The sequence below is a fragment of the Notolabrus celidotus genome, chromosome 4, assembly GCF_009762535.1.
Source record: "Notolabrus celidotus isolate fNotCel1 chromosome 4, fNotCel1.pri, whole genome shotgun sequence".
Taxonomy (NCBI): domain Eukaryota; kingdom Metazoa; phylum Chordata; class Actinopteri; order Labriformes; family Labridae; genus Notolabrus; species Notolabrus celidotus.
Genome location: NC_048275.1, coordinates 12,471,574 through 12,492,071, shown reverse-complemented (window position 1 = coordinate 12,492,071; position 20,498 = coordinate 12,471,574). Strand labels below are relative to the sequence as shown.

The following is a 20,498-nucleotide window of genomic DNA, read 5'->3' as shown; positions in this document are numbered from 1 at the left end:
GAGAGCTAGAAAAGGTAAGCTACAGCATGGCTAAACAAGATGCAGATTTTAGCCACATTTCTAAGCACAGTGGTAACTAATATCAGTGCTTCTAAACACCTGGAGATTTCAACATGACAGCCAGGCATCAAAACTTCTCTCAAATCATCCAAGGCTTTTCTATGTTTACATGTGCGCATCCCTCAGCCTCCGAAGAGGAAGCTGAGCCTTATGTCCTAAGTAAAAAACATGGCTGCACGTCTCTGTGCCAGCTGGCTCATGTCTCCTGGTGAAGTGAGGTGTGACAATAAATACAGACTCCATCTCTAACAGATAAGGTAGCCATAGCAAATACAGGCACGAAACCTACTGAGGTGTGGGATTTTAGAACAGTCTTCATACCTGTGATATGTGTTTCACATTCTTTGTTTAGGTACACCAGTTGGTGTCCTGTGTGCGTTTCGTAGCTACTAAAAATATAAATACAGATCACTACTATTCATATGTGCTATCATTTAGAAGAGCTGCATTAGAGGTATTGAACAGTACCAAAGCTACTCTAAAACAGTGATTGTCACAAGTAGTAGAAAGAGTGTACTATTGCTACTGCACCCATAAACTATGTGAGCAAGTATGTGTTTGTATATGTTGTCTTTCATTTTGAAACAAAGGTGTTGTAGGAGTAGCACAGTTCAGAGGCTACAAATCTCTGTGCACTTGTCTTAAGACGATACTCATAGGTATACAAAAATACTGCAGTTTTTTGGAAAGCCCTCCTGAAGGCCCTGAGCTGAATAGAGTTGATGAATAAAGAAAAGTTACGCCTGAATTGTGGCTTGTGTGTGGTTTTACTTACCCAAACTGTGACTATTAGGTTTAAGGTTACAGTGGGGGATTTTGGGCTATCTGACAAACTAACTAAATAGTAGAATTGTTATACATAGGGCATGGCTTAAGACCAATAATGAAATCTGAGTAAAACAGCTTGCCGTTTTAATCTTGCTCAGTACGTCACAGTTGTGGACAAGTGATCTTGCATTTAGGAAACTTACTAGGATAAGGCTAGTTTGTCTAGTTTTTTTTTTACCTTCTGGCCTTGTTGTGATGCTTTTCACAGAACGTTTAATGCAGGTGGTGAGGGACTGCAAGCTGGGATTGGTTAGCAGTAAATACATGATATTTAAAGCAGTGGACATCTCTGAAAAAGAAATTGCTCTCTGGTTCAGGCAAAGATCTGACTCATCTTGTTTATAAGAATACAAAGGGTTAACACTTCACACAAAAAAAAGTGAAAATGTGCCAATTTCCCAACCCCAGACTTAAAACACCACTGTGGTTGAAGATGAAATTGCACCTCTAGCCTGGTTCTTGGTCTTCTTGGTTCCCATTTACAAGTCCTTCCCCTTGAAGGCGCTCAGGTTAAAAGCTGTGTCCATGAACCTCTTCAGCTCATTGAGGTGGGTGGACTTGTTCCCTGTTGCAGGAGCAGCTGCGGGGTCCCGCCCAACATACCTGGGAAAGAAAAGGAAGAAAGTCACAGGATTTCAGAACCTTCGCCTGAGTCCTTACGTAACTTATTTTGTTGGAACTAAGGTGACAAGTAAAGAGAAACCCCTTACCAAATTGGTTTCTTGTTGGCCACTACTGTGAGGAAGCGTGGTCGTACGTAGTCGTAGTAGCCCATGTTCTTGTGCTCCTCCTGACACCAGACCAGCTCAGCGTTGGGATATTTCTCTGTTTCGGCTCTGACCAGGTCAAAAGGGAATGGAGAGATCTGAGAGGAAATCAGAGAGAAGAGAAAAAACTTGATTCATTTTGCTACAAAATCAACAATGCCTGCTATGCTCGAGCAGGATAGAGGGATTACATACCTGTTCTAGTCTTATGATGGCAATGTCGCTCTCTAGTTTTTGTTGTTTCCTCTCTTTAGCCAGTTCATAGTAGACCTTCCCAGTGCAGAAGATCATCCTCTTCACTTTGGCTGGGCTTTGGCTTGCTGGACCCTCGTCTGGAATCAGCCTCTTAAATGTAGTGCCTGCAGACATTAAATATGTGTTGTCATGTACTGTGGGCCAACATGTGTGATTAATTCACCTTTTACAGAGATTGAAAAAGAAACTCCACCTTTGGCGAGGTCATCAAAACTGGACCTTGCATCAGGGAGCCTCAGCAGGGACTTTGGAGTGAAAACGATCAGCTGTGGGGAAAAAGGAAAAAGTTTTATTAAGTGACAAACAACAGACTGATTCTATCATCCGTATCTTCATTGTGCGCTTTGAAAAACTCAAGAGATAAAAGTTTTTATATCTTTTCACGCTAATTTGTTGCCACCATATAGCACGCAACATCAGCACTGGGAAAACAAAACATTTCTTCAACAATCAAATAAATAAAAACCCTTCGTGCTCAGCCGACCAGGTCCAGACTTTCAGAGTTTTTCACAAAAAACAAACAATATTATCCCCTATTGGCCCTCTCGCTAATTTGCTCAGGAAGTAATTTTCTCATGCTTCGTGAAGCATTGCATTTATGTGCGACAGGGGATCAGTTAAGACATTCACTGTGGCTGAAAACTATGAGAGACTGAAAAAAGAGAAGTGCATAAAAAAAAGAAAGAATGCTTTACACACTTCGAAAAGTTTGAAAGTTAACTAGTTATACTTTAGAAGTACAACTAATGAACATACAGAACCACATCTGTATGACATGGGTTCTAATAATAGAATTTGGTCCAAAGTTAAGTTCAAGGCAAACTAAATGTCAGTCACTTTTAAGATGTCTGAGATTTTAAAATTTGTCACATTGGCATGGCTGCTGTCTTTTAGTAGCTAACTGTTTTTTAAATAAGTTGTAGCTTACAAAGTTAAATTCTAGCCTTGCCTTTCTTATCATAGAACACACTCAAGATGTATTGCTAGCCTTGGTCTCTCTAAAAACAGTTTTAGCTATAAAGCGTCTGGATGTTTTAACTGGTGTTTGATGGTATCTATTAGGTTATCAAATCAGAATCAGAAATACTTTATTTATCGCGGGGGAAATTCAGTCGTTACAGAATGCTCTTATACACAGTATGAAAAAGTCAAAAAAATAATAGAAAGAATGAATAAAATAAGATGTAAATATGAATGAAATAATATAATTTCGATTAATAATAAGTACATAAAGAAACGCAGAACAGTTACAGTTCGCTATGTACAAAAGCACTGGGAATGAAGGTATTGTATACAGGATAATATAAAATATATTGTGTTATCCCAAAATGTGAAAACTCCATTCCATCTGGTCATTGTCTTTTTAGCTGCTAATAATCTAGAAGTGTTAAAATGATAACTTCCAACAGATTACCAACTCAAAACTAACTATATTTCAACACCTTGTACATTTTCTACCAAAGCAAATATCAGAGAAAAAGAAGATAGCACCTGAATGAGGTTAATGTCTCCTCAACATCAGCAGCGTTTATTAAATGACCATCTGGACTTCCTATGCTACACTGCTTAGATTGATCTTTAATATTATATTCGATTTTAATGCAATCTAGACCAGGGGTTCCCAAACTTTTCAGCTGCGACCCCCAAAATATAGATGCCAAAGAGTTTAGCTACTATTTTTGACGATATTTGTTACTATAAAACAAAATTTACAATTTTTAGATAACTTTTGTCATTCAACTTATTTTTTTGCATTTTATCTCTTTGTTCACCACAAGTTAACAAATTATATATAGGTATCACAAAACCAACAAAGAGAGGCAAAAAATAAATAAATACATAATAATAATAATAATAATAATAATAATAATAATAACAATAATAATAATAATAATAAATAACTGTACAAACAAAAAGAAAGATAAGCATAAGAAAATATAGTAAATAAAGAAGAATAAATAATAATTATAATAATGAACATTTTTAGATAACTTAAAAAAAAATCATTCTAGAAGACATCTCACTACCCCCATTTGCGTCTCGCGACCACCAGGGGGTCCCGACCCACACTTTGAGAACCCCTGATCTAGACTATCTATAAAGACCAAGAACTGGATTAAAGCAAGATTAGAATAAAAACAAGCAGAGAGAAAAATATGCTAACACGTTACCGGTTTCCTGAATGGCAGCAGAATCTGACGTCTGAGCACGTGACAGTAGTTAGCAGGCGTGGAGCAGTTAACCACAATCCAGTTACAGTCGTAAAGCTGCTGGACTTCAAAGTCTCCACTGAACTCCTGCAAGAACAAATAATTACAAAAGGAATGTAATAGGTTATTGACTTTGCAAACAAAACTTAAACTCTATGTTGAAAAAGTACAGTCTCAGTGTTGGTTGCAGAAATGTTTTTTCTTATGATTGAGCCGGAGATGTAGCGCACGAGTGCATCAGCACACTGTATCTCTTTCATACTCACACACGTACGCACACAGCTACACAGAACAGAATGCTAATCCCTTACCATGCTCCCACTAATAGTTTGATCAATATCCCATTTGAAGATGAATCTGGGAAGCTTTTGCTGATACAGCCAGCTGTGGTTCCTTCCTTGAATGTTCTCTTGTACCACTTCACCCTTGGGACCCGAGCTACTGCTGAATAGCAACACTTTGGAGGCCATAATGAAGAGACTTTTAAGCTTTAGAGAAATTGGCAATCATCACATAAGCCATCACTTAAGTGGTCATGACATCAGCATAGCCAATAAAAGAGAAAGCTGTTGGACCTTAACTGCTGAACACCGGAGAGCTGTGCACTTTCTCTGACACGTATCCCCAGGTAATGAGGCTCCCTGAATTGGTTTCTGTTTGAGGGACTATGTAAATTATAAATGTGAACTTACAGGGAAGTGATCAGGGTCATCTTTACTCATTTGCAGGAAGCGTTCAGGTCGAGCTGATGAATGTTCTGGGCCCTGCGAACAGGGAGGAAAGGTGTAAAGAAATGTAGTGACAGAATTGGAAACATATATTTCCTAAATGTCAAAAGTAATCCATTGTGATACAGAATTTATTCATTTTTTCTTTATAGTGCAGCCTGGTTTGTTTTAATTCTCACCATTCCCTCCATCCCATGTGGCAGCAGTAGGACGATACCATTATTGCGGACCCACTTAGCCTGGCCCGGGCTGATGAACTGGTCAATGATACACTGAGCTGTGTTGTTAAAGTCTCCAAACTGAGCTTCCCAGAGGATCAGAGCATTGGGGCTGGCCATGGCGAAGCCAAGCTCAAAACCTGAAATCAAAGTCTTTATCAAATCAGGTAACTCATCACTCACTACAAACACTCTGTGTGGCTTAAATCTCACCAAGCACTCCATACTCTGATAAGGAGCTGTTGCAGACGGTGTAAGGAGCCTGGTTGGGCCAAAGGTGGTTCATAGGGACACAGATACGTTTGTCTACCTCTTGGTCATGCAGGACATGATGACGATGGCTGCAGAACATGAGAGAGATGACAGATTAGACTAAAACAGGTATGTACAAACAAAACTACATTCATGCCAAGAGCTCTGTGAGGCTGCGTTCATACCGATGACCACTGTATAAAAAAAGTTGATGTTGGCTGAGCTCACTTCTCTTACAGAGTCTACGGCTCACTTTAAATGAGCGTTGTTTTAAGTTTAACCCAAAAGTGAGCTTGTTTGCATGCACATAATTAAAACATCCATCAGTTTGCTGTGCTAACATGCCTACATTAACACAAAAATCAGGAGATCAATCAATCAATCTTTATCTACATAGCATCAAATCACAACAAACCTTATTTCAAGACGCTTTACAAACAGAGCAGGTTTAGACCGTTCTCTGTAAAATTATTAACAAAGACCCAGGATAAGATCCAGTCCAATCTTACAAACAGGACTCTGTATTAGCTCATCTTAATCCACCATGAGCAGAGCACTATGCAGTATTTAGCACGTTACAGCAAGAAGGAAAATCTTCCTTTTAACAGGCAGAGACCTCGAGTAGAACCAGACTCATGTTAGACACACATCTGCCGAGACTGTGTGGGGGTTGGAGATGTTGAAGATGTTGAGACATTTAAACAAGGACCAAGCTGGACTGACTGACCAACAGATAGACAGACCTACATCTCCATCCTCAGACGCATTGTATGAGCCATTTTACCTATGTTGTTTTTTTGTTTGTTTTGCTACTCGCACAATCACCACAAGGGGCACTTCAGGTAAACGGGCGGGTAAATGCTACAAAAGGGGCACAGGTGAAGCAGTGACTTTGGGAACGGGAAGAGCACATGGTTTTTACCGCTCGTCTTAGACCGCATTGTTATCCTCATCAGGTATTTCACCATCAAAGTAAGTTGTCTGTACCTGTTTATCATTTGAATCAATAAATGGCAAGAAGTAACGCAACGATAACACCGGATTTGACATTGGACTCTTTTAGAAGCGCGTCAAAAACACCTCACTCCTGCACCCAGACAATGACTAAAATCAGGTCAGAATAGTCACTACACGCATGGTGCTAGCATGGGTTAAAACACAACTGTTAACCCTAATCATCTACTTGTATAGATTGTTTTAAAGATGTGGAGCATAAAAAAATGAGTAAACACAACAACCAAATCTGTTACAAAGAGAGCATGAGTAACACAACAGAGGAGAACACCAAGTCACTAAATTAAAGCGGATGCGTCTAGTTATTGTTTTGCTTGATAAATAAGATGTGTCCTGAGCAGTGTGAAGGAAATCAATTATTGATTACTAATTACATATCTATTATTTTACCTGTAGTATTTAAAGTATAAAAAACTCAGCTGGTTTAAATATGTTGATCCAACAAAGTATCATTTAGGACTGAGCTTTCTTAAATGATGGTGATAAAAACAACAGGATTTCTTGGAAAAGTTCCTGAATCAGCAGAAGTACAAAATAAATCCGTAATCTGGTTTGGCCCATAAAATCACCCCATGAAGACTACCCTCCTCTCTCCTCATCCTCAGTCAGCGTGAGACCAAACAAGAAATGATGGGAGCAAAGAGCCGAGCAGTAACAAGCTCTGCCAGTCGGCCCGCTCTCAGTGTAGGAATCAGCCTTCAAAACCAGCACGATCAGACAATCACTTAAACCCCTTTAGGATCACTTTAATGACATCTACTCGAGGATACTCTTATACACACACACACACACACACACACACACACACACACACACACACACACACACACACACACACACACACACACACACACACATACACACACACACACACACACACACACACACACACACACACACACACAGACAGTGCTCGGGGTTATGTAATGGTCAGGAGGAAGAGCTGCAGGAAATAACCAAAATCTATTGATTATTATCTTGAGAGTGAAATATTTCCTCCTAGAAGATAAGATGATCTTGTTTTTCAGCCTCCTGAATGATATCCATAATCAGGGACTAATGAGGGCACATAATGTAATGTATAATTTTTTTGTTTGAACCTTGCTCTACATTAATAGGATATACATTTCCCTTTACAGAAATCCTTTGATACAAGCACAAAACAAAGAGCACCCAGCACTAATTGAGGTTAAGAATACAAATCCAGATTTTATTTTCTTAATCCACCAGTGCACAATCCAAAAAGGACCTAAAAAAACCTCACCAGAATGAGGTCTTTCTCAGGGATTGCCTCATAAACTATATGCCCACCGCTCTTTCCTTTGTTTTTTCACACACACTTTCCTCTGCCTGGGGGCCCCATTAGTCAGGGAAAGGGGTGCACGACGCAGCGCATGCAACCCAACCCGAACACCACGACTGAATCCATTAGTCGACGCCGTTACGTACATCACAGAAATGCAAGCAGGCTCACTGAGCTGTAACATGCCAATATGCTCAGATCCTAAGAACTATGCAGGGACACAGAGGAGTGGGGGATGAAAAAAAGTGTTGGATGGAGGAGGGAAAAACAGATCTTGGTAAAGAGGGTAAACTGTAGCTGGAGTACAATGAGAGAGAAAGATATCATAAATAATAAAATATGGACCCCCACCTGCCACAGGGATGGGTCTGACTAAACAACAGGTGATACAGAGAGGAAGGGTGGAGGTATGACTGCTGTTATTTTTTGCAGCCAGGCAAACTGAAGGGGAGAGCAGATGTGAAGACATATTTGTCAGTGGTAAATGCGAGGCAAAAGAAAAAGCCCTGTAGCCTCTGGTTAGTTAGTGTGATGTATGTCATTGGGAGCTGGAGAAGGGGTGGGGTGGGGGAGGGCGGGGTAGGGTTGGGGGGGTTGTTGGCGTCAGCAGAGATGGGCTGGTGGAGAAATGATAGGGGACAGATGAGACAGGCGCAGTGAAAGGGGGAGCTGGTTTTTGTTCATGTGTCACTCGTTCCTTCCATACCATGACAACACCATGTGGGCTTCACAGGTCCCAGGAGGCTGCGCTGACGTCTTGTGTCTGTCAGGCTCCCTGTGACACCCACCCCCCCGGCCCCCGCCTCACCACCCCAGCCCCCTTCAATTACTTAATTTACTGTCTTTAGGTGACTGTCCATCAGTAAATTAGCCTTTACCTCCGGCAGTGCAGGCTGACCCCGATATGATTTGATTTCAAAACACTGTTGTAAATTTGAGACATTACCAAAATAAGAGTTGTTTAAAAATGGGTGACATGGAGGAAGTTATCAATGAATATCTTATAGGTATCATGTATGTATGTATCTGCATTTATATACAGTATATATTTTGTTTTAAGTGTTTTTATTCTAATGTGCTCTTTTTACCGTCCTTGTCTTTCAAAATTGTTCTACATTCTCAATTCTGCTTTCACACCACTTCTGTCCTCTTGACTTAATTTCTCTTTATCAACCTCAACATTGTCTTTCTATGTTTTCAGCTTTCTGTTATTCAGTCACCTTCTAGCTGTCAAGTGTTTTCTTAATTTGTCCATGCACTTTATGAGATCTTGCTTTTAAAGGCTTTTTATAACTAAGTTATTTTATCACAAAAAGTTCAGAACAATGAAAAGTGCTTTAGTTTTGTAAAACATGTACTTGAGTTTATTGTTCATTCTGAATGACAGTTCATTAGTTTTGACAAAAAGTTGAAAATGAGTATGTCACTTCATCTAGTTATGATTTAGCTGAAGGCTCAAAAGCATTTTTAATTAGCACCCAACATTGTTGTTAGGAAATAAAAAAGGAAATGTGGGAATGAAAAAGCCATTAAGGTTTTAATTATCTGAAGACGATGACTTACCAAAGACTTCTTGGTTATGAAATCAAAACAATGATGATCAATATTCTTAAAATGATCTTTGTTGAGTGTTTCAAACCTGTTCATCCTCTGACAAAGCAGAGCTGCACTGTGCTCTACATTTAGAGACTGTACTGACAGTGAGAGCTCATCCAAGCAACCTAGATTGATATAGATCCCTGTAGAGTGAACACAGAGTTTTCAGTTGTGTTGACATCGACTCACCTAAAAGTTCCTCTTTCTACGTCTTGTCCGCTGAGTCGTACATGGATGCCGTCTTTGAGAAGGGAACCAAAGGCCATGTACTCTCCCAGAGCCCAGTCCATCTGCCGATTCTTCACCAGGTCAGCTCGCCCACGCAGGATACGAGACACGCCTGGAGAACACACACACACGCAGACACACAGATGAGGGTAAAAACAGAGTCACATCTCAGGTGAGATCTGGGGAGAGGAGTGTAATACCAAAGGGACTTAAGTATTGTACTGTAAACAACACTAAAAACCCTTGTGAGTGTTTTCATTACTATTGTGAGCAAAATCAGATATGCAGGTTAAACACCTTCTGTTAGGGAAGGATGTGTTGAACTTCATATCTTCCCCAGTGACTAAAACATTTGCAGAGTTTAAGTTGATACATTTACTGCATTTTTCTTTGATCATTTAGCAGCATGTATTTCCACTCGATCTGCAGTGTTGTCTCTTCTGTCTCTGTAGATTTCTAGCAAAGCATATCGGTGTAACCACTATGAACAGCATTGTCATAACTGTTAGTCTTTCTTTCTCCTCATATCTCCAGCACAAAGCAACTAAACTCACCAGGGTGGATCTTAAAATCTTCCAGAGGCACAGAGCTGGCTGTCTGTCCAATGTGATGCAGAACCTCCTCGTCCAGTCCTGTGGGGACACAGCCCATGCTCTTGGGCTCTCCCTCTGCTGTGAAAAAATCTACAGAGAGACACAGCTTCACTAGCATGAAGAGAAAGAGTGAATCTAAAGTAAGCAATCTACTTAAAAAAATTGATTTGAAAAGGAGATTTACCTGGCCAGGGGGAATCGAGCCAGTGTCGATTGTGCAAAATCTTTTCATCCTTGGAACTGGTGTATGCCTCCTCACATATCTTGTCATATTTGGCAACCTCTTCCTGCAAAGACATTTAGAAATAATTAAAAGAGACAATGAAAACTGTCACATAGACACTATGCACTGTTTGTTTACTTCAATTAAAAGGACCACAACTGAATCACACTGTGTGGAGCTCTAAAAAGAGAGACACCAAGACGGAGAGGGAGAACTGAGGAGAAGAAAAGTCTCCACCGGCAGTAATGGTTCTCCCGGCTTCATAACAAATGGCGCTTTTAAAAGAGACCAAATAGCAGGCCACAAAACAGAAACTAATGTCCGTCAAAAGCCAGGAACCAGCACTCAAGCGAGTTATGGCAATATTTTTCTGACGTGTGCTATAAAAAAACCCAGAATGGATGTTACAATCAGAGTTTATGTTGAGGATGAAGAACCTCAGCAATTCCATTGAATGGCTGCAGAATCTGAGCTTCACAGAGTAATATATACTCTATGTGAGGGATCGGAGGCTGTGACTAAACTGCAGCAGTAAATTCAAACTCAAGTACAGCAGTGCTAGCACAAGATATTTACTCCGAGGCTCGGGTAAGATCTAAGTGTGATTTAATGCACATAGGACGGCAGATGGGGATACCAAAATAAAACAGCATACAGTAGCAGCTACCACTATACAGTACATCTAACAAGAGCAAACAGCATTAGATCACAAACCTCAAATTCCTGCAGCGTCACCACCCCCTCAGCAATCAGCTTATCAGAGTACTTCTTCAGCACATGCTCCTGTCGGCGGATCTGTTTGTACATCAGCGGCTGGGTGAACATGGGCTCGTCCATCTCGTTGTGGCCAAATCGTCTGTAAGAAACCTGGAAGTCGAAAACAGAGATCATGTGTAGGTCTTTTACTTTTAATTGTGATTGAACCCATTTAGAGCAGACAGTGACTAACCAGGTCAATGACCACATCCTTGTTGAATGTGGACCTCCACTCTGCAGCCAACTGGCACACGTACATGACAGCCTCAGGGTCATCGGCGTTCACGTGGAAGATGGGTGCGTTGACGACCCGAGCCACATCAGTCGGGTAGGGAGAGGAGCGGGCCACTCGAGGGTCTGTAGTGAAGCCAATCTGAGAGGCAAAAATCACACAGAAGAATTACAACAGAGTCAAGAACCATGTTTGAAAATGATGGGGATTATGTTGCGTTAAAAGAGGCTGTAAGAAACACTACAATCAATATGTTTGCCACAAGAATTATTTGTTAGTTATCTAAGAAATGATGGCACGTACAACCAAAGCAGTAAGCATCTGATCAAACTAGTAAATAAATGCTTTCTGGTGTCTGATATTGTGCCAGTCCACATGTGACACAGACACTGAACTCTTAAATACCTGGTTGTTGACCACCACATGGATTGTACCATGTGTGGTGTAGGAGGGGAGCTCACTCAGGTGGAAAGTCTCATACACAACTCCTTGTCCAGCAAACGCAGCGTCACCGTGCATCAAGATTGACATCACCTGTTAAAATCCCATCAATGATTCAACAAGGAGTAACATGATTTACGCTCTTATGAAATACAGAACAATCCACTGTGTGCATGATTCTGCAGCTGCTACCTTCTTTCCCTGAGTGTCTCCTCTGTAGAACTGCTCTGCTTTGGCCTTGCCCATAACCACTGGGTCCACCGCTTCAAGGTGGGAGGGGTTTGCCATGAGGGACAGTGTGATGTTTTTGTCCGTCTCACGGTTGATCCTCTCGTGATACATCCCAAGGTGGTATTTGACATCACCTGAGCCCTGCAGATATAGTAAAATTTAGAAAGTCTAGCATCAGATACATTGTTGAAATATTTTCTCTGACAGTTTTTCAAACTGTAACAGACCGGCAGACCACTGACCTCATCAGCAGCCTCTAATTTAGGGTCAAATTGACAGAAGATCTGATCCAGCTCCTTACGAATCACATTGGCCAAGACATTCAGTCGACCCCTGGAAGAGGATTGGACAAAGTCTACATTTAATTTAAAGGTACTTAAGTTGAACAAAGATGTGATGAAGTGTATAATACACAATACCGATGAGGCATCCCCATGATCACGCTGTCAATGCCTGCAGCGCTAGACTTGTCTATGATGGTTTTCAGGGCAGGAATGAGCACCTCACAGCCCTCTAGACCAAAACGTTTCTCTGAGGACCACTTTCTGGCCAGGAAGTCCTCAAACCTAAAAATTAAAGAGATCAACACAGAAGTTTATACAATTACAGACGTTACTACTACTGACTGTAAGTGCCAATATAAACACACTCTTTTTTATAAGTCATGATAGTGCAATAACTAAAGGATTCTTTGATTTTAAGTTAAAATATACAACCGTCACGTACATTATTCAATCTTTTTCAAAATAAAAGTTCCCTCTCTCTAGTTCAACTATCATGATATTTGTTGTATGATCGATCCATACAACCTGATGTGAACTGATTATTTCAGAGTAGTAATTGTTGATATCTGAAGCTAAAGTGGACAGTAAATTAAACTTTTGAGAGAGGACTCAAGAACCGCTTTAAGAGACCAAAGAGGTACTGTGCTCACTGTTGAAAGCCTGTTATACTTTTTCACATACAACACACTGTAATACGTATTTCATTCTATGCTATTCACAAAGTCTCATGGATTCACTAAGGCAGTGGTTCTCAAAGTGGGGTCCAGGGACCCCTGGGGGTCCGCAAACCATAGCATGGGGGTCTGTGAAATAATTATAATACATTTCTAATAAATTATAAAAATGATCTGTGTCATTAAAAACAGCATATATACAGATGAGGACCATTTGCTCCAATGAAACCAGCATATTGTGCCCATTACTCCCATCCTAGTTAGCTTTGGGCCAATAGGAACTGATATGATTGTGTCATTCACATCAATCTGTCACGTATCACTCATTCACACTTCATTCCAGTCACAACTGTTCCTGCTACTACTTAGCTTTGCTTACTAGCTCGCGAGCATGGAGCCATTTCTAAATCAGTTCACATTGTCAAGTGATGCTAAGCCCAATCTAGCTAAAAAGCACCTGGAATTTAAGGACAAAACTAAATACTTTTTCCTGCGAAAGAGCGAGGAATACATTCACCAGAAAACACAGATGGTGAACCTGGCCACAACCTCAGAGAAAGTGCAGAAGGCTTCTTATTTAGTGGCTCAAAGGAATATACCAGTCTTGCTACTGTTAATTTTCTGAAAGCTTTTAAGATCAATTACTTGAAAAGTATAAATGCTGTCATGTTGAGTCCACAAGGAATAAAATTACCCTCTGTTTTAAAGTATACAAGTGGTACTTACTTGATTCAAATTAAAGTTTTTTCTGTTTATCAATATGGAACAGGTCTGAAGTATTTACATTGATGCGTTTTACAATACAAATAGTTCCAAGGGCATCTAAGAGTGCAAATGGTAATAAGCATGTGCTTAATGTACAATTATGAGGGGGTCCTTGGAAAATGTTCTCACCTGTAAGGGGTCCCTGGCCCCAAAAAGTTTGAGAACCCCTGCACTAAGTTAAGGATACATCACAGAAACAGTTTCCACAGGCATGAATAGCCGTTATACTGAACCAACCTGTGTCTGTTTTGTCTTAAGGATGGCTGACTGACACTGACTGACATTTTGGACAACTGATGGACTTTGACACTAAATCACTTTTGCAAAAAGAATGTGATGGATAATACAATTTTAACTCAAGCTTTTAGAAAATTTGTATCAGCACCAATGTATGTTCATGTGGGAATGATAATGCAGCAAAAAAGACCATGTGATTGAATACAACGACGAGCATACCAACAATAAGTTGACTGCCTACAGGAACCTCATGTGACTTGTGACATTACCTAAAGATGAAAATGAGCTCATGTGGTGAATCGTGTGTTTTTTTGTTTGAGTTGATTGCCTCCCTAAGAGGAGCATGAACTCAAAGTGACATATTGTGCTGTCATAGGGGTGAACGTGGATGTTAATCATTGCTGACCTTGTGGATCTGATCAGGCGAGCCAGCAAAGTCCTCTTCTCAGCGTTTGTGAACTGCAGGATTCCCGGAGTCTCGATTTTCTGACGAATCCACTGACACTGGTCCACGTTGTTGATGAACATAAACTCAACCCCGATGTGTCCACAGTAGGACGTCTGAAGGGAAAGAAAGGGATGTGACAGCATGGTACAGTGTGATGGATTTTCGTCTCAACACAACATACTTGTGAGGATACAAACACACAAACTTAATACCTCTAGTCTGTGTATGATTTCTCTGAGAGGAAGAGTGGTGTCTCCTCCTCCGATGAAGGTGGTGGGGGGCAGCTGAAAGCTCCGGTCCAAGTCTGACTCACCAAGCCCATAGAAACCTGTAACAGCACAAAAAGTAAGACAAATGTTTGTGTAAGACCTTTGAGAGAGGCTGACCAAACAACCTGTGATTGGCTCTATTGGTTTAATGGAGCACTTTACTAAAGCAATTCAGCAAAGCTTAAGAGAGACTGAAACAAAGAACAATCAGAGTGAACCCTCCAGCAGCAAAATATTCAAAACACCTGCTTTTATCCAAGCTTACGAATCTACTCTACTTTAATGATGAAAGATTATTTGTGGTGATTTTAGCTGATTTTATACCATCAAGTTTTAAACCATTTAGAATTGAACACTTTAGATGAGGTTTTAGATGTTGGACCATGAAGTTGAGCAAAACAACCATTTTGAAGACGTCACCAGTGATGGACATTATTTTTGAACTTTTTGACATTTTATAGACTAAATGATTAACGAACATTTTGAAAAAAATATAACAGGGAGATTAATTGATCATGAAAATAATTGCTGCCTGCAGTCCAAACTGAAATTACAATTTCATCAAAGAGCTGTCCTCATCACTTTTGTCCTGGTTTTCTTCTAATTAAAGGGGCATTGTTGCTCCAAGCCAATTCTTAATGAAAAACACTGTTAAAAATTGTAATCAATATCTAAAAAAAAAAACTTGTTCTTCAGGAGCACTTAGGGCGATACAGTGTCAGTATCCATGGCCCCACCTAAGTTTTCATGCTGACAAAGCCTACCTGAGGGAGCTGTTCAAGCTCAAGACCGTAGGCCAACATAAGAGGAGACAGGTGCAATCATATTATGAACACAGCAAAGACAAACGGGGCCAAGAATAGACTCCTGATCAGCTGACCAATAAGGGCCCACTGAGGCTGTCATTAGCTTTCATTAGGAAGCTGTAGCCCTGTTGTCAATACATAATGCAACGCTATGTCCTGACACACACAGATCACTGATAACAGCAGCTAACAGAAGCAATGTCTCTCTGTCTGTCCCTGTTTCTCTCCGTCTCTTTCTCTTTACTGGTTATTACTGTAGACTTCGATCGCCGTCCGTGGCTGTCCAGCATCCTCTGACTCTCTGCCCGCTAAATGAAATGGAGAATGACAAGGAGCTCGGCCCGAGATTAATGACGGCATTAGCCTGACCAACGCAAACACGGACTGGGCAGAGAGAGTGGTGTGGCATTTTATACAGAAATACCACTTACACTCTTGGGACTGATGAGGTATGCAACCTGTGACCAAATATATTAAGGGAGTATTGATGCTCATGTATGAACAGTGTAAACCCAACACGGGATGAAGAAACGTGATTAAATAAAGTGCAGGAAGACACAAATCGGATTCCAGGCTTTTCAATTAAAATGCAAATGTAAATAATATGTTTATGACTGAAATCCTAGAGCCAACAAGTGCACTGAGGTAATTAGAGGGTAGGGCATCTATATGAGGAATCTAATCAGTATGTATATATACCATCTGGGGGTTAACTCCATATGCTTTTAGTTACAAAACAATGCACGTTTTTCTGTATACACACAATAAGTGTGAGCACTGCAGATCTATATTTAGATGATACACTTGTGTCTATGTGACATTACACAGCCTGTATCACTTCATTCATGCCATAAAAAATATGAGGACAACATCCTGAAGTAGATGCAACAATAATTAAAATGACCAAGTATTTTGTAAACCATTAAACTGATTATTTTTCTAGTAAAAGGTTCAAACATTTGCTGGCTCTGACTTCCTAAATTTAAGGATTTGCTTCTCTTTTTATTCAGGGAATTCATTCAGTGGTTGGTGGTTGATAAAGAAGCAACCTGACCTCATTATTTTAGGCTTGAATTTAAAAATATTGAGATAATCTAAAATGAAAATGATGAATGGTTGTGGCTCTTGACGCAAGTGAACAAGGCAAACAAAAGTCTTCATCTTTTGTGTTGACGTTAACTTTCAGATGTTTGATAAGAGCTGGATGTGTGACGTGCAAAATCCGTAAAGCTCACCTAAATTGCTGATGGTTGTGATCAAGTCAGAGGGAGCGAATGAGTCCAGGTCAGCGTCCAGGATTCCCAAAGGGTCTAACTTGGCAACATGGTGACCCCGAATCTACACAGACAGACAGAAGGAAGGACAAAGTATGGATGGACAGACAGAGATGTAAGGAAGAGGGGAGAAAAGAAGAGAGGTGAAGAGAGACTAGTTTAAAAGTGAGCGTGAGATGAGGGATAAAGACAGTTTCAGCAAGGGGCTGCCATCGTGATGGAAAGAATAAACAGCTTGAGAATAAGATATCACTCAGTTATAGGTGGACCTTTCTGAAAAAAGAGCCCCATGGGAGGGTGTTAATGTCTATGTAAACAGAAACACACACTTATTCCCCCCAGGATTCCAACAAGCTGGGAATGAAAGTAACACTCGTGCCAAAAGACTGAATTTAATAAATCCCTCGGATAGTTCCTCTGATTAATTTGAGGGTGAGGAGAAATGTGACCACCTGTTTCGTTTAAGTAGTCTCTTTGATATTTCAATTCTGAAAAGCAGCTGGGGTAAGAAGGCTGGAGTTAATCTTGCAATTTGCACAACCTCATGCAGTGACAAACAAATTGTATATTCCTTTTAATACAAGGACACAAGGTATAAACAGCCTTCAGTGCCAGTTGCAGCTGTTTTGGGCGAGTCAAGCCAATGTTGTTTGATGCATTTTTCACACAAACACACACACAAACACACACACACGCACACACATGGTAGAGATACAGATAGTCTGTCATGGCTGGAGGTGGATGACATCTTAATTCTTTACACAGACGCTACATTAAGGTCTAAATGGATCCCCATGAGACGTGATCAATCTTTTAATTTGTAAATAACATAAATCCACATTATGCAAGCTGATCTCTGGCGTGTGTGTGTGTGTGGTTAGCTTGTTTGTGTGTGTGTGTTCCTGGGCTGGGTGAGAGCAGGATACCTGGTAGGCTCTAATGAGAGTGTGCACAGCCAGGTGGTCCTCCACCACTTTCTGTGCCATGTCTGGTGAGTGGGACAGCACTCGGCCCTGGAGCAGAGCGGAGGGCCGTCTCTCACACGCCTCGCCAGACGGACTGGAGGCCTGGATGTTCCGGAAGAACGCGTCCCAAGACTGGAAAACATTGAGACGGGCAAGATTCAGCAGATGGAAGCAGGTATACTGCAAACATAGATCAAAACTGTTCCTGCTGTTTACAGGATGCTAAGCCAGAGGGGATGACTGGACACTACAACACAGGACCAGAATGAGCAGCTACAGGACATGCCCCAGTTGAGGGAGGTAATCCAGACAGTCTTCCCTGAATTGAGAAACAGAACTGTATTCAAAAGACAACAACGGCAAGGGAGACATAATATTTCCTGACAGTGACTTTGATACCAAATACCAGTACCAGCAAGGTTGGAAAATACACATTGCTGGTGGACAAACACTCATTGCTATCCTTTTGTTACCTCTGACTAACATTACCTGCTGAGTTTTGTAGGGGCGTATTGGATTGGGGCATTGAACGCAAACTAGATTCTGCATTTTAACAATATCAGGCTGATACTGATGCAAATACTGGACGGCCAGTATTGATATTGGTTTTAGTATTGCAATGATGCATCTACGAGCAGTATATAATTGTAATTTAGCTGTTAAACCAACTTTGTTTCAAGTTCTTCTGAACATGAAAAATGTCCACTCATGTGCAAAAACAAATATTCATCTATATGTAAATGTACACGTATGCATAACATCTATATTACAAATGTGGGATGAATGTAACATGTTCCACATCTTTACCTCGTGCACGTTTTTATGATCTTCCAGCCAGGCATAGTACATCTCCTCCACATAGTTGGAGCTGTTCGCCACCGCTGAGGGATCAGGCACAGCCCCTGAGGAGCAGCCTCTCCTTGGGTCAATCCAATTCCTCCTGGCCGGGCCACCTCCTCCTGCTCCTCGCAGCCACTGACTCCCCCCGGCCCGCCCACTCCTCAGGAAACCCGCTAATGCCCTGAACTGACTCATGGCTGGGGGATGACAAAATAAGAGAGAGGGGACAGGAGGTTAGGGAGAGATGAATGCACACATGCTGGATTTTTTGGTTGTTGCTATGATCGTCAATAATTTATGAAAACTCAGGGAAGCGTGCGTGAGTGATTTTGACGTCAGAGTTAAAAATAAAAGAAGTATGCAGATCACAATCTAAACAACATCTGCTGAAACTAATTCCGGTTGTGCTCACATCATACATATCTCTGACTATAATTACGCACGTGATGTTAATAGATACAATTCTCATTAAAAGCATATACTTCGTTACATTTTAACACACCAAGCGACATAGTTTTACATTAAAACCTCTATGATCAAACAGGTCCACATAACGGCCTGCGCATCTCTTCGTGAAGTCCCTGCAGCTGCAAAAAACATTGCGCGCGTAACCGAGGACAACCCGAAGTGTGATGATAGTCTACTCCTGTAGCACCGACCTGCGACTACAACAACTTCCTCACCTTTTCCTACAGGATGCTTCACAACAGGCTCCTTCAGGCTACTGCATCGACATCAACACCAAAACATATCACTCTGGCTCTGTTACGCTTCCCCAGGACCAATAATCCCTCAACGTCAACATAAATCCTCATAATCTCCCCTCGTCTGTGCTCATTGTAAAACGCGCAGGATCACGGGAAATGGGACAGTGCTTTTAAAAATGTGACCTATTGCATTATTCGTACAGTTTACATTTACCTGAGGCTGCACCGATCTGTCATTCAAGTGTCGTCACCATGGAAAGGTGTAAAGTAGGACAGGTGTCGGTGAAGGTGACACAGCAAGGAGCGCATGCACGGCATGACACGCCCCCTCCAGCTTGTCAGGTGGTGCTGCTGCCTCTGCACGGACAGGAGCCTGAATGCTGCACCCAAAGGTAACAGCCATCAGCTAATGGAACACAGGGAAAAAACACGATTCTAATTTCTGATTTCGACAAAAATAAGACGAATAAAAGTATCAAAAAAATAATAATTATTGTGTTTGTATTTTGAATGCTTACTGTAATCCTGCCAGATCAAATCCACAAGCCCCTGCACACACTTCTCATCCAGACAGGTCATTTTTTTCTCCTCCAAGTAACATCACAAATATGTCTTTTCCCTCACTGTTAATTATACGAGCCAATTAATATTTTATAAAGGCTGAACATGAGTCATTTGAGCAAGTGGTTTCAGATTGATGTGCCCCTACCTTGAGTGGGTAAAACAATAAGATAATTGGCCCTCCCTCCCTTCTTCTTCTCTCAAGCCATTTTCCTTCTCTCAATCCTTTCTCTCCTCTTCGTCTAGATTTCCATCATTCATACTTGCAGGCTCAGAAGGAACAGCATAATCAATCATGACAAACAACACATCACTGAAAAGGAGAAAATGGATTGAGCAAGATATGCAAGATGATCTATCAGAGCATCATCATTAAATGTGATTAAACCATTTGAGTGTTTTTAATATGAATATGAACAAACAGTACAAGCTCACCTTAACAGAACACACTCCAAGAACACAGCAGCCATTCTTTTTCCAAAAACAACACACATCAAGTTCCATGCTCCCTGAAAGTGTCCCTTCCTTTTTTCATTATTTGCATCTGTGTTTGCTGCTCTCGGCCTGACCTGGAGAACGGAGGGTCAGGCAATTATGAACTGAAATGCCATTTTGTTGCAGCGACTTTGCAGCCTGACAAAGATGGAGTGCAGACCAGTTGCTTTGTGGCGTTTTGTTAATAGTGTTCATTGATGAAAAGACGTGTGCCACTGGGGAACATTATGGGGCTTGG

At 41.0% G+C, this 20,498-nt stretch overlaps 1 protein-coding gene across 3 annotated transcripts; it reads right to left on the bottom strand.

The window, feature by feature from the left end:
* Nucleotides 1–1,212: 1,212 nt before the first annotated feature.
* On the bottom strand, nucleotides 1,213–19,807 carry ogdhl (oxoglutarate dehydrogenase like). Of its 3 annotated transcripts, XM_034681153.1 has the most exons (24): nucleotides 19,723–19,807; nucleotides 19,419–19,584; nucleotides 18,465–18,694; nucleotides 17,619–17,789; nucleotides 16,654–16,756; nucleotides 14,556–14,671; nucleotides 14,302–14,456; nucleotides 12,355–12,501; nucleotides 12,178–12,268; nucleotides 11,897–12,076; nucleotides 11,669–11,797; nucleotides 11,225–11,404; nucleotides 10,990–11,142; nucleotides 10,237–10,339; nucleotides 10,014–10,142; nucleotides 9,421–9,571; nucleotides 5,280–5,407; nucleotides 5,028–5,206; nucleotides 4,813–4,884; nucleotides 4,082–4,207; nucleotides 2,104–2,176; nucleotides 1,851–2,014; nucleotides 1,599–1,753; nucleotides 1,213–1,491 (listed from the first exon to the last, which is right to left on the bottom strand). In XM_034681153.1, the coding sequence occupies exons 3-24, from the start codon at nucleotides 18,690–18,692 to the stop codon at nucleotides 1,368–1,370; spliced, it is 3,057 nt and encodes a 1,018-aa protein (XP_034537044.1). In that variant the 5' UTR covers nucleotides 18,693–18,694; nucleotides 19,419–19,584; nucleotides 19,723–19,807; the 3' UTR covers nucleotides 1,213–1,367. The 3 variants fall into 3 exon arrangements, with proteins under 3 accessions (XP_034537044.1, XP_034537045.1, XP_034537046.1); XM_034681154.1 differs by lacking the exons at nucleotides 19,419–19,584; nucleotides 19,723–19,807 and adding an exon at nucleotides 19,181–19,341; XM_034681155.1 differs by lacking the exons at nucleotides 19,419–19,584; nucleotides 19,723–19,807 and having other exon boundaries at nucleotides 18,465–18,717.
* Nucleotides 19,808–20,498: the final 691 nt, after the last annotated feature.

What these genes read in the sequence shown, in the direction of transcription:
- ogdhl (XM_034681153.1), bottom strand. Translation starts at nt 18,692, where the DNA reads ATGAGTCAGTTCAGGGCATTAGCGGGTTTCCTGAGGAGTGGGCGGGCC. An exon ending in GAGACACTCAGGGAAAGAAG is followed by an intron (nt 11,798 to 11,896) that starts GTAGCAGCTGCA and finishes GGATTTTAACAG; the next exon opens with GTGATGTCAATCTTGATGCA. An exon ending in GTAGAAAGAGGAACTTTTAG is followed by an intron (nt 5,408 to 9,420) that starts GTGAGTCGATGT and finishes CATGTTCTGCAG; the next exon opens with CCATCGTCATCATGTCCTGC.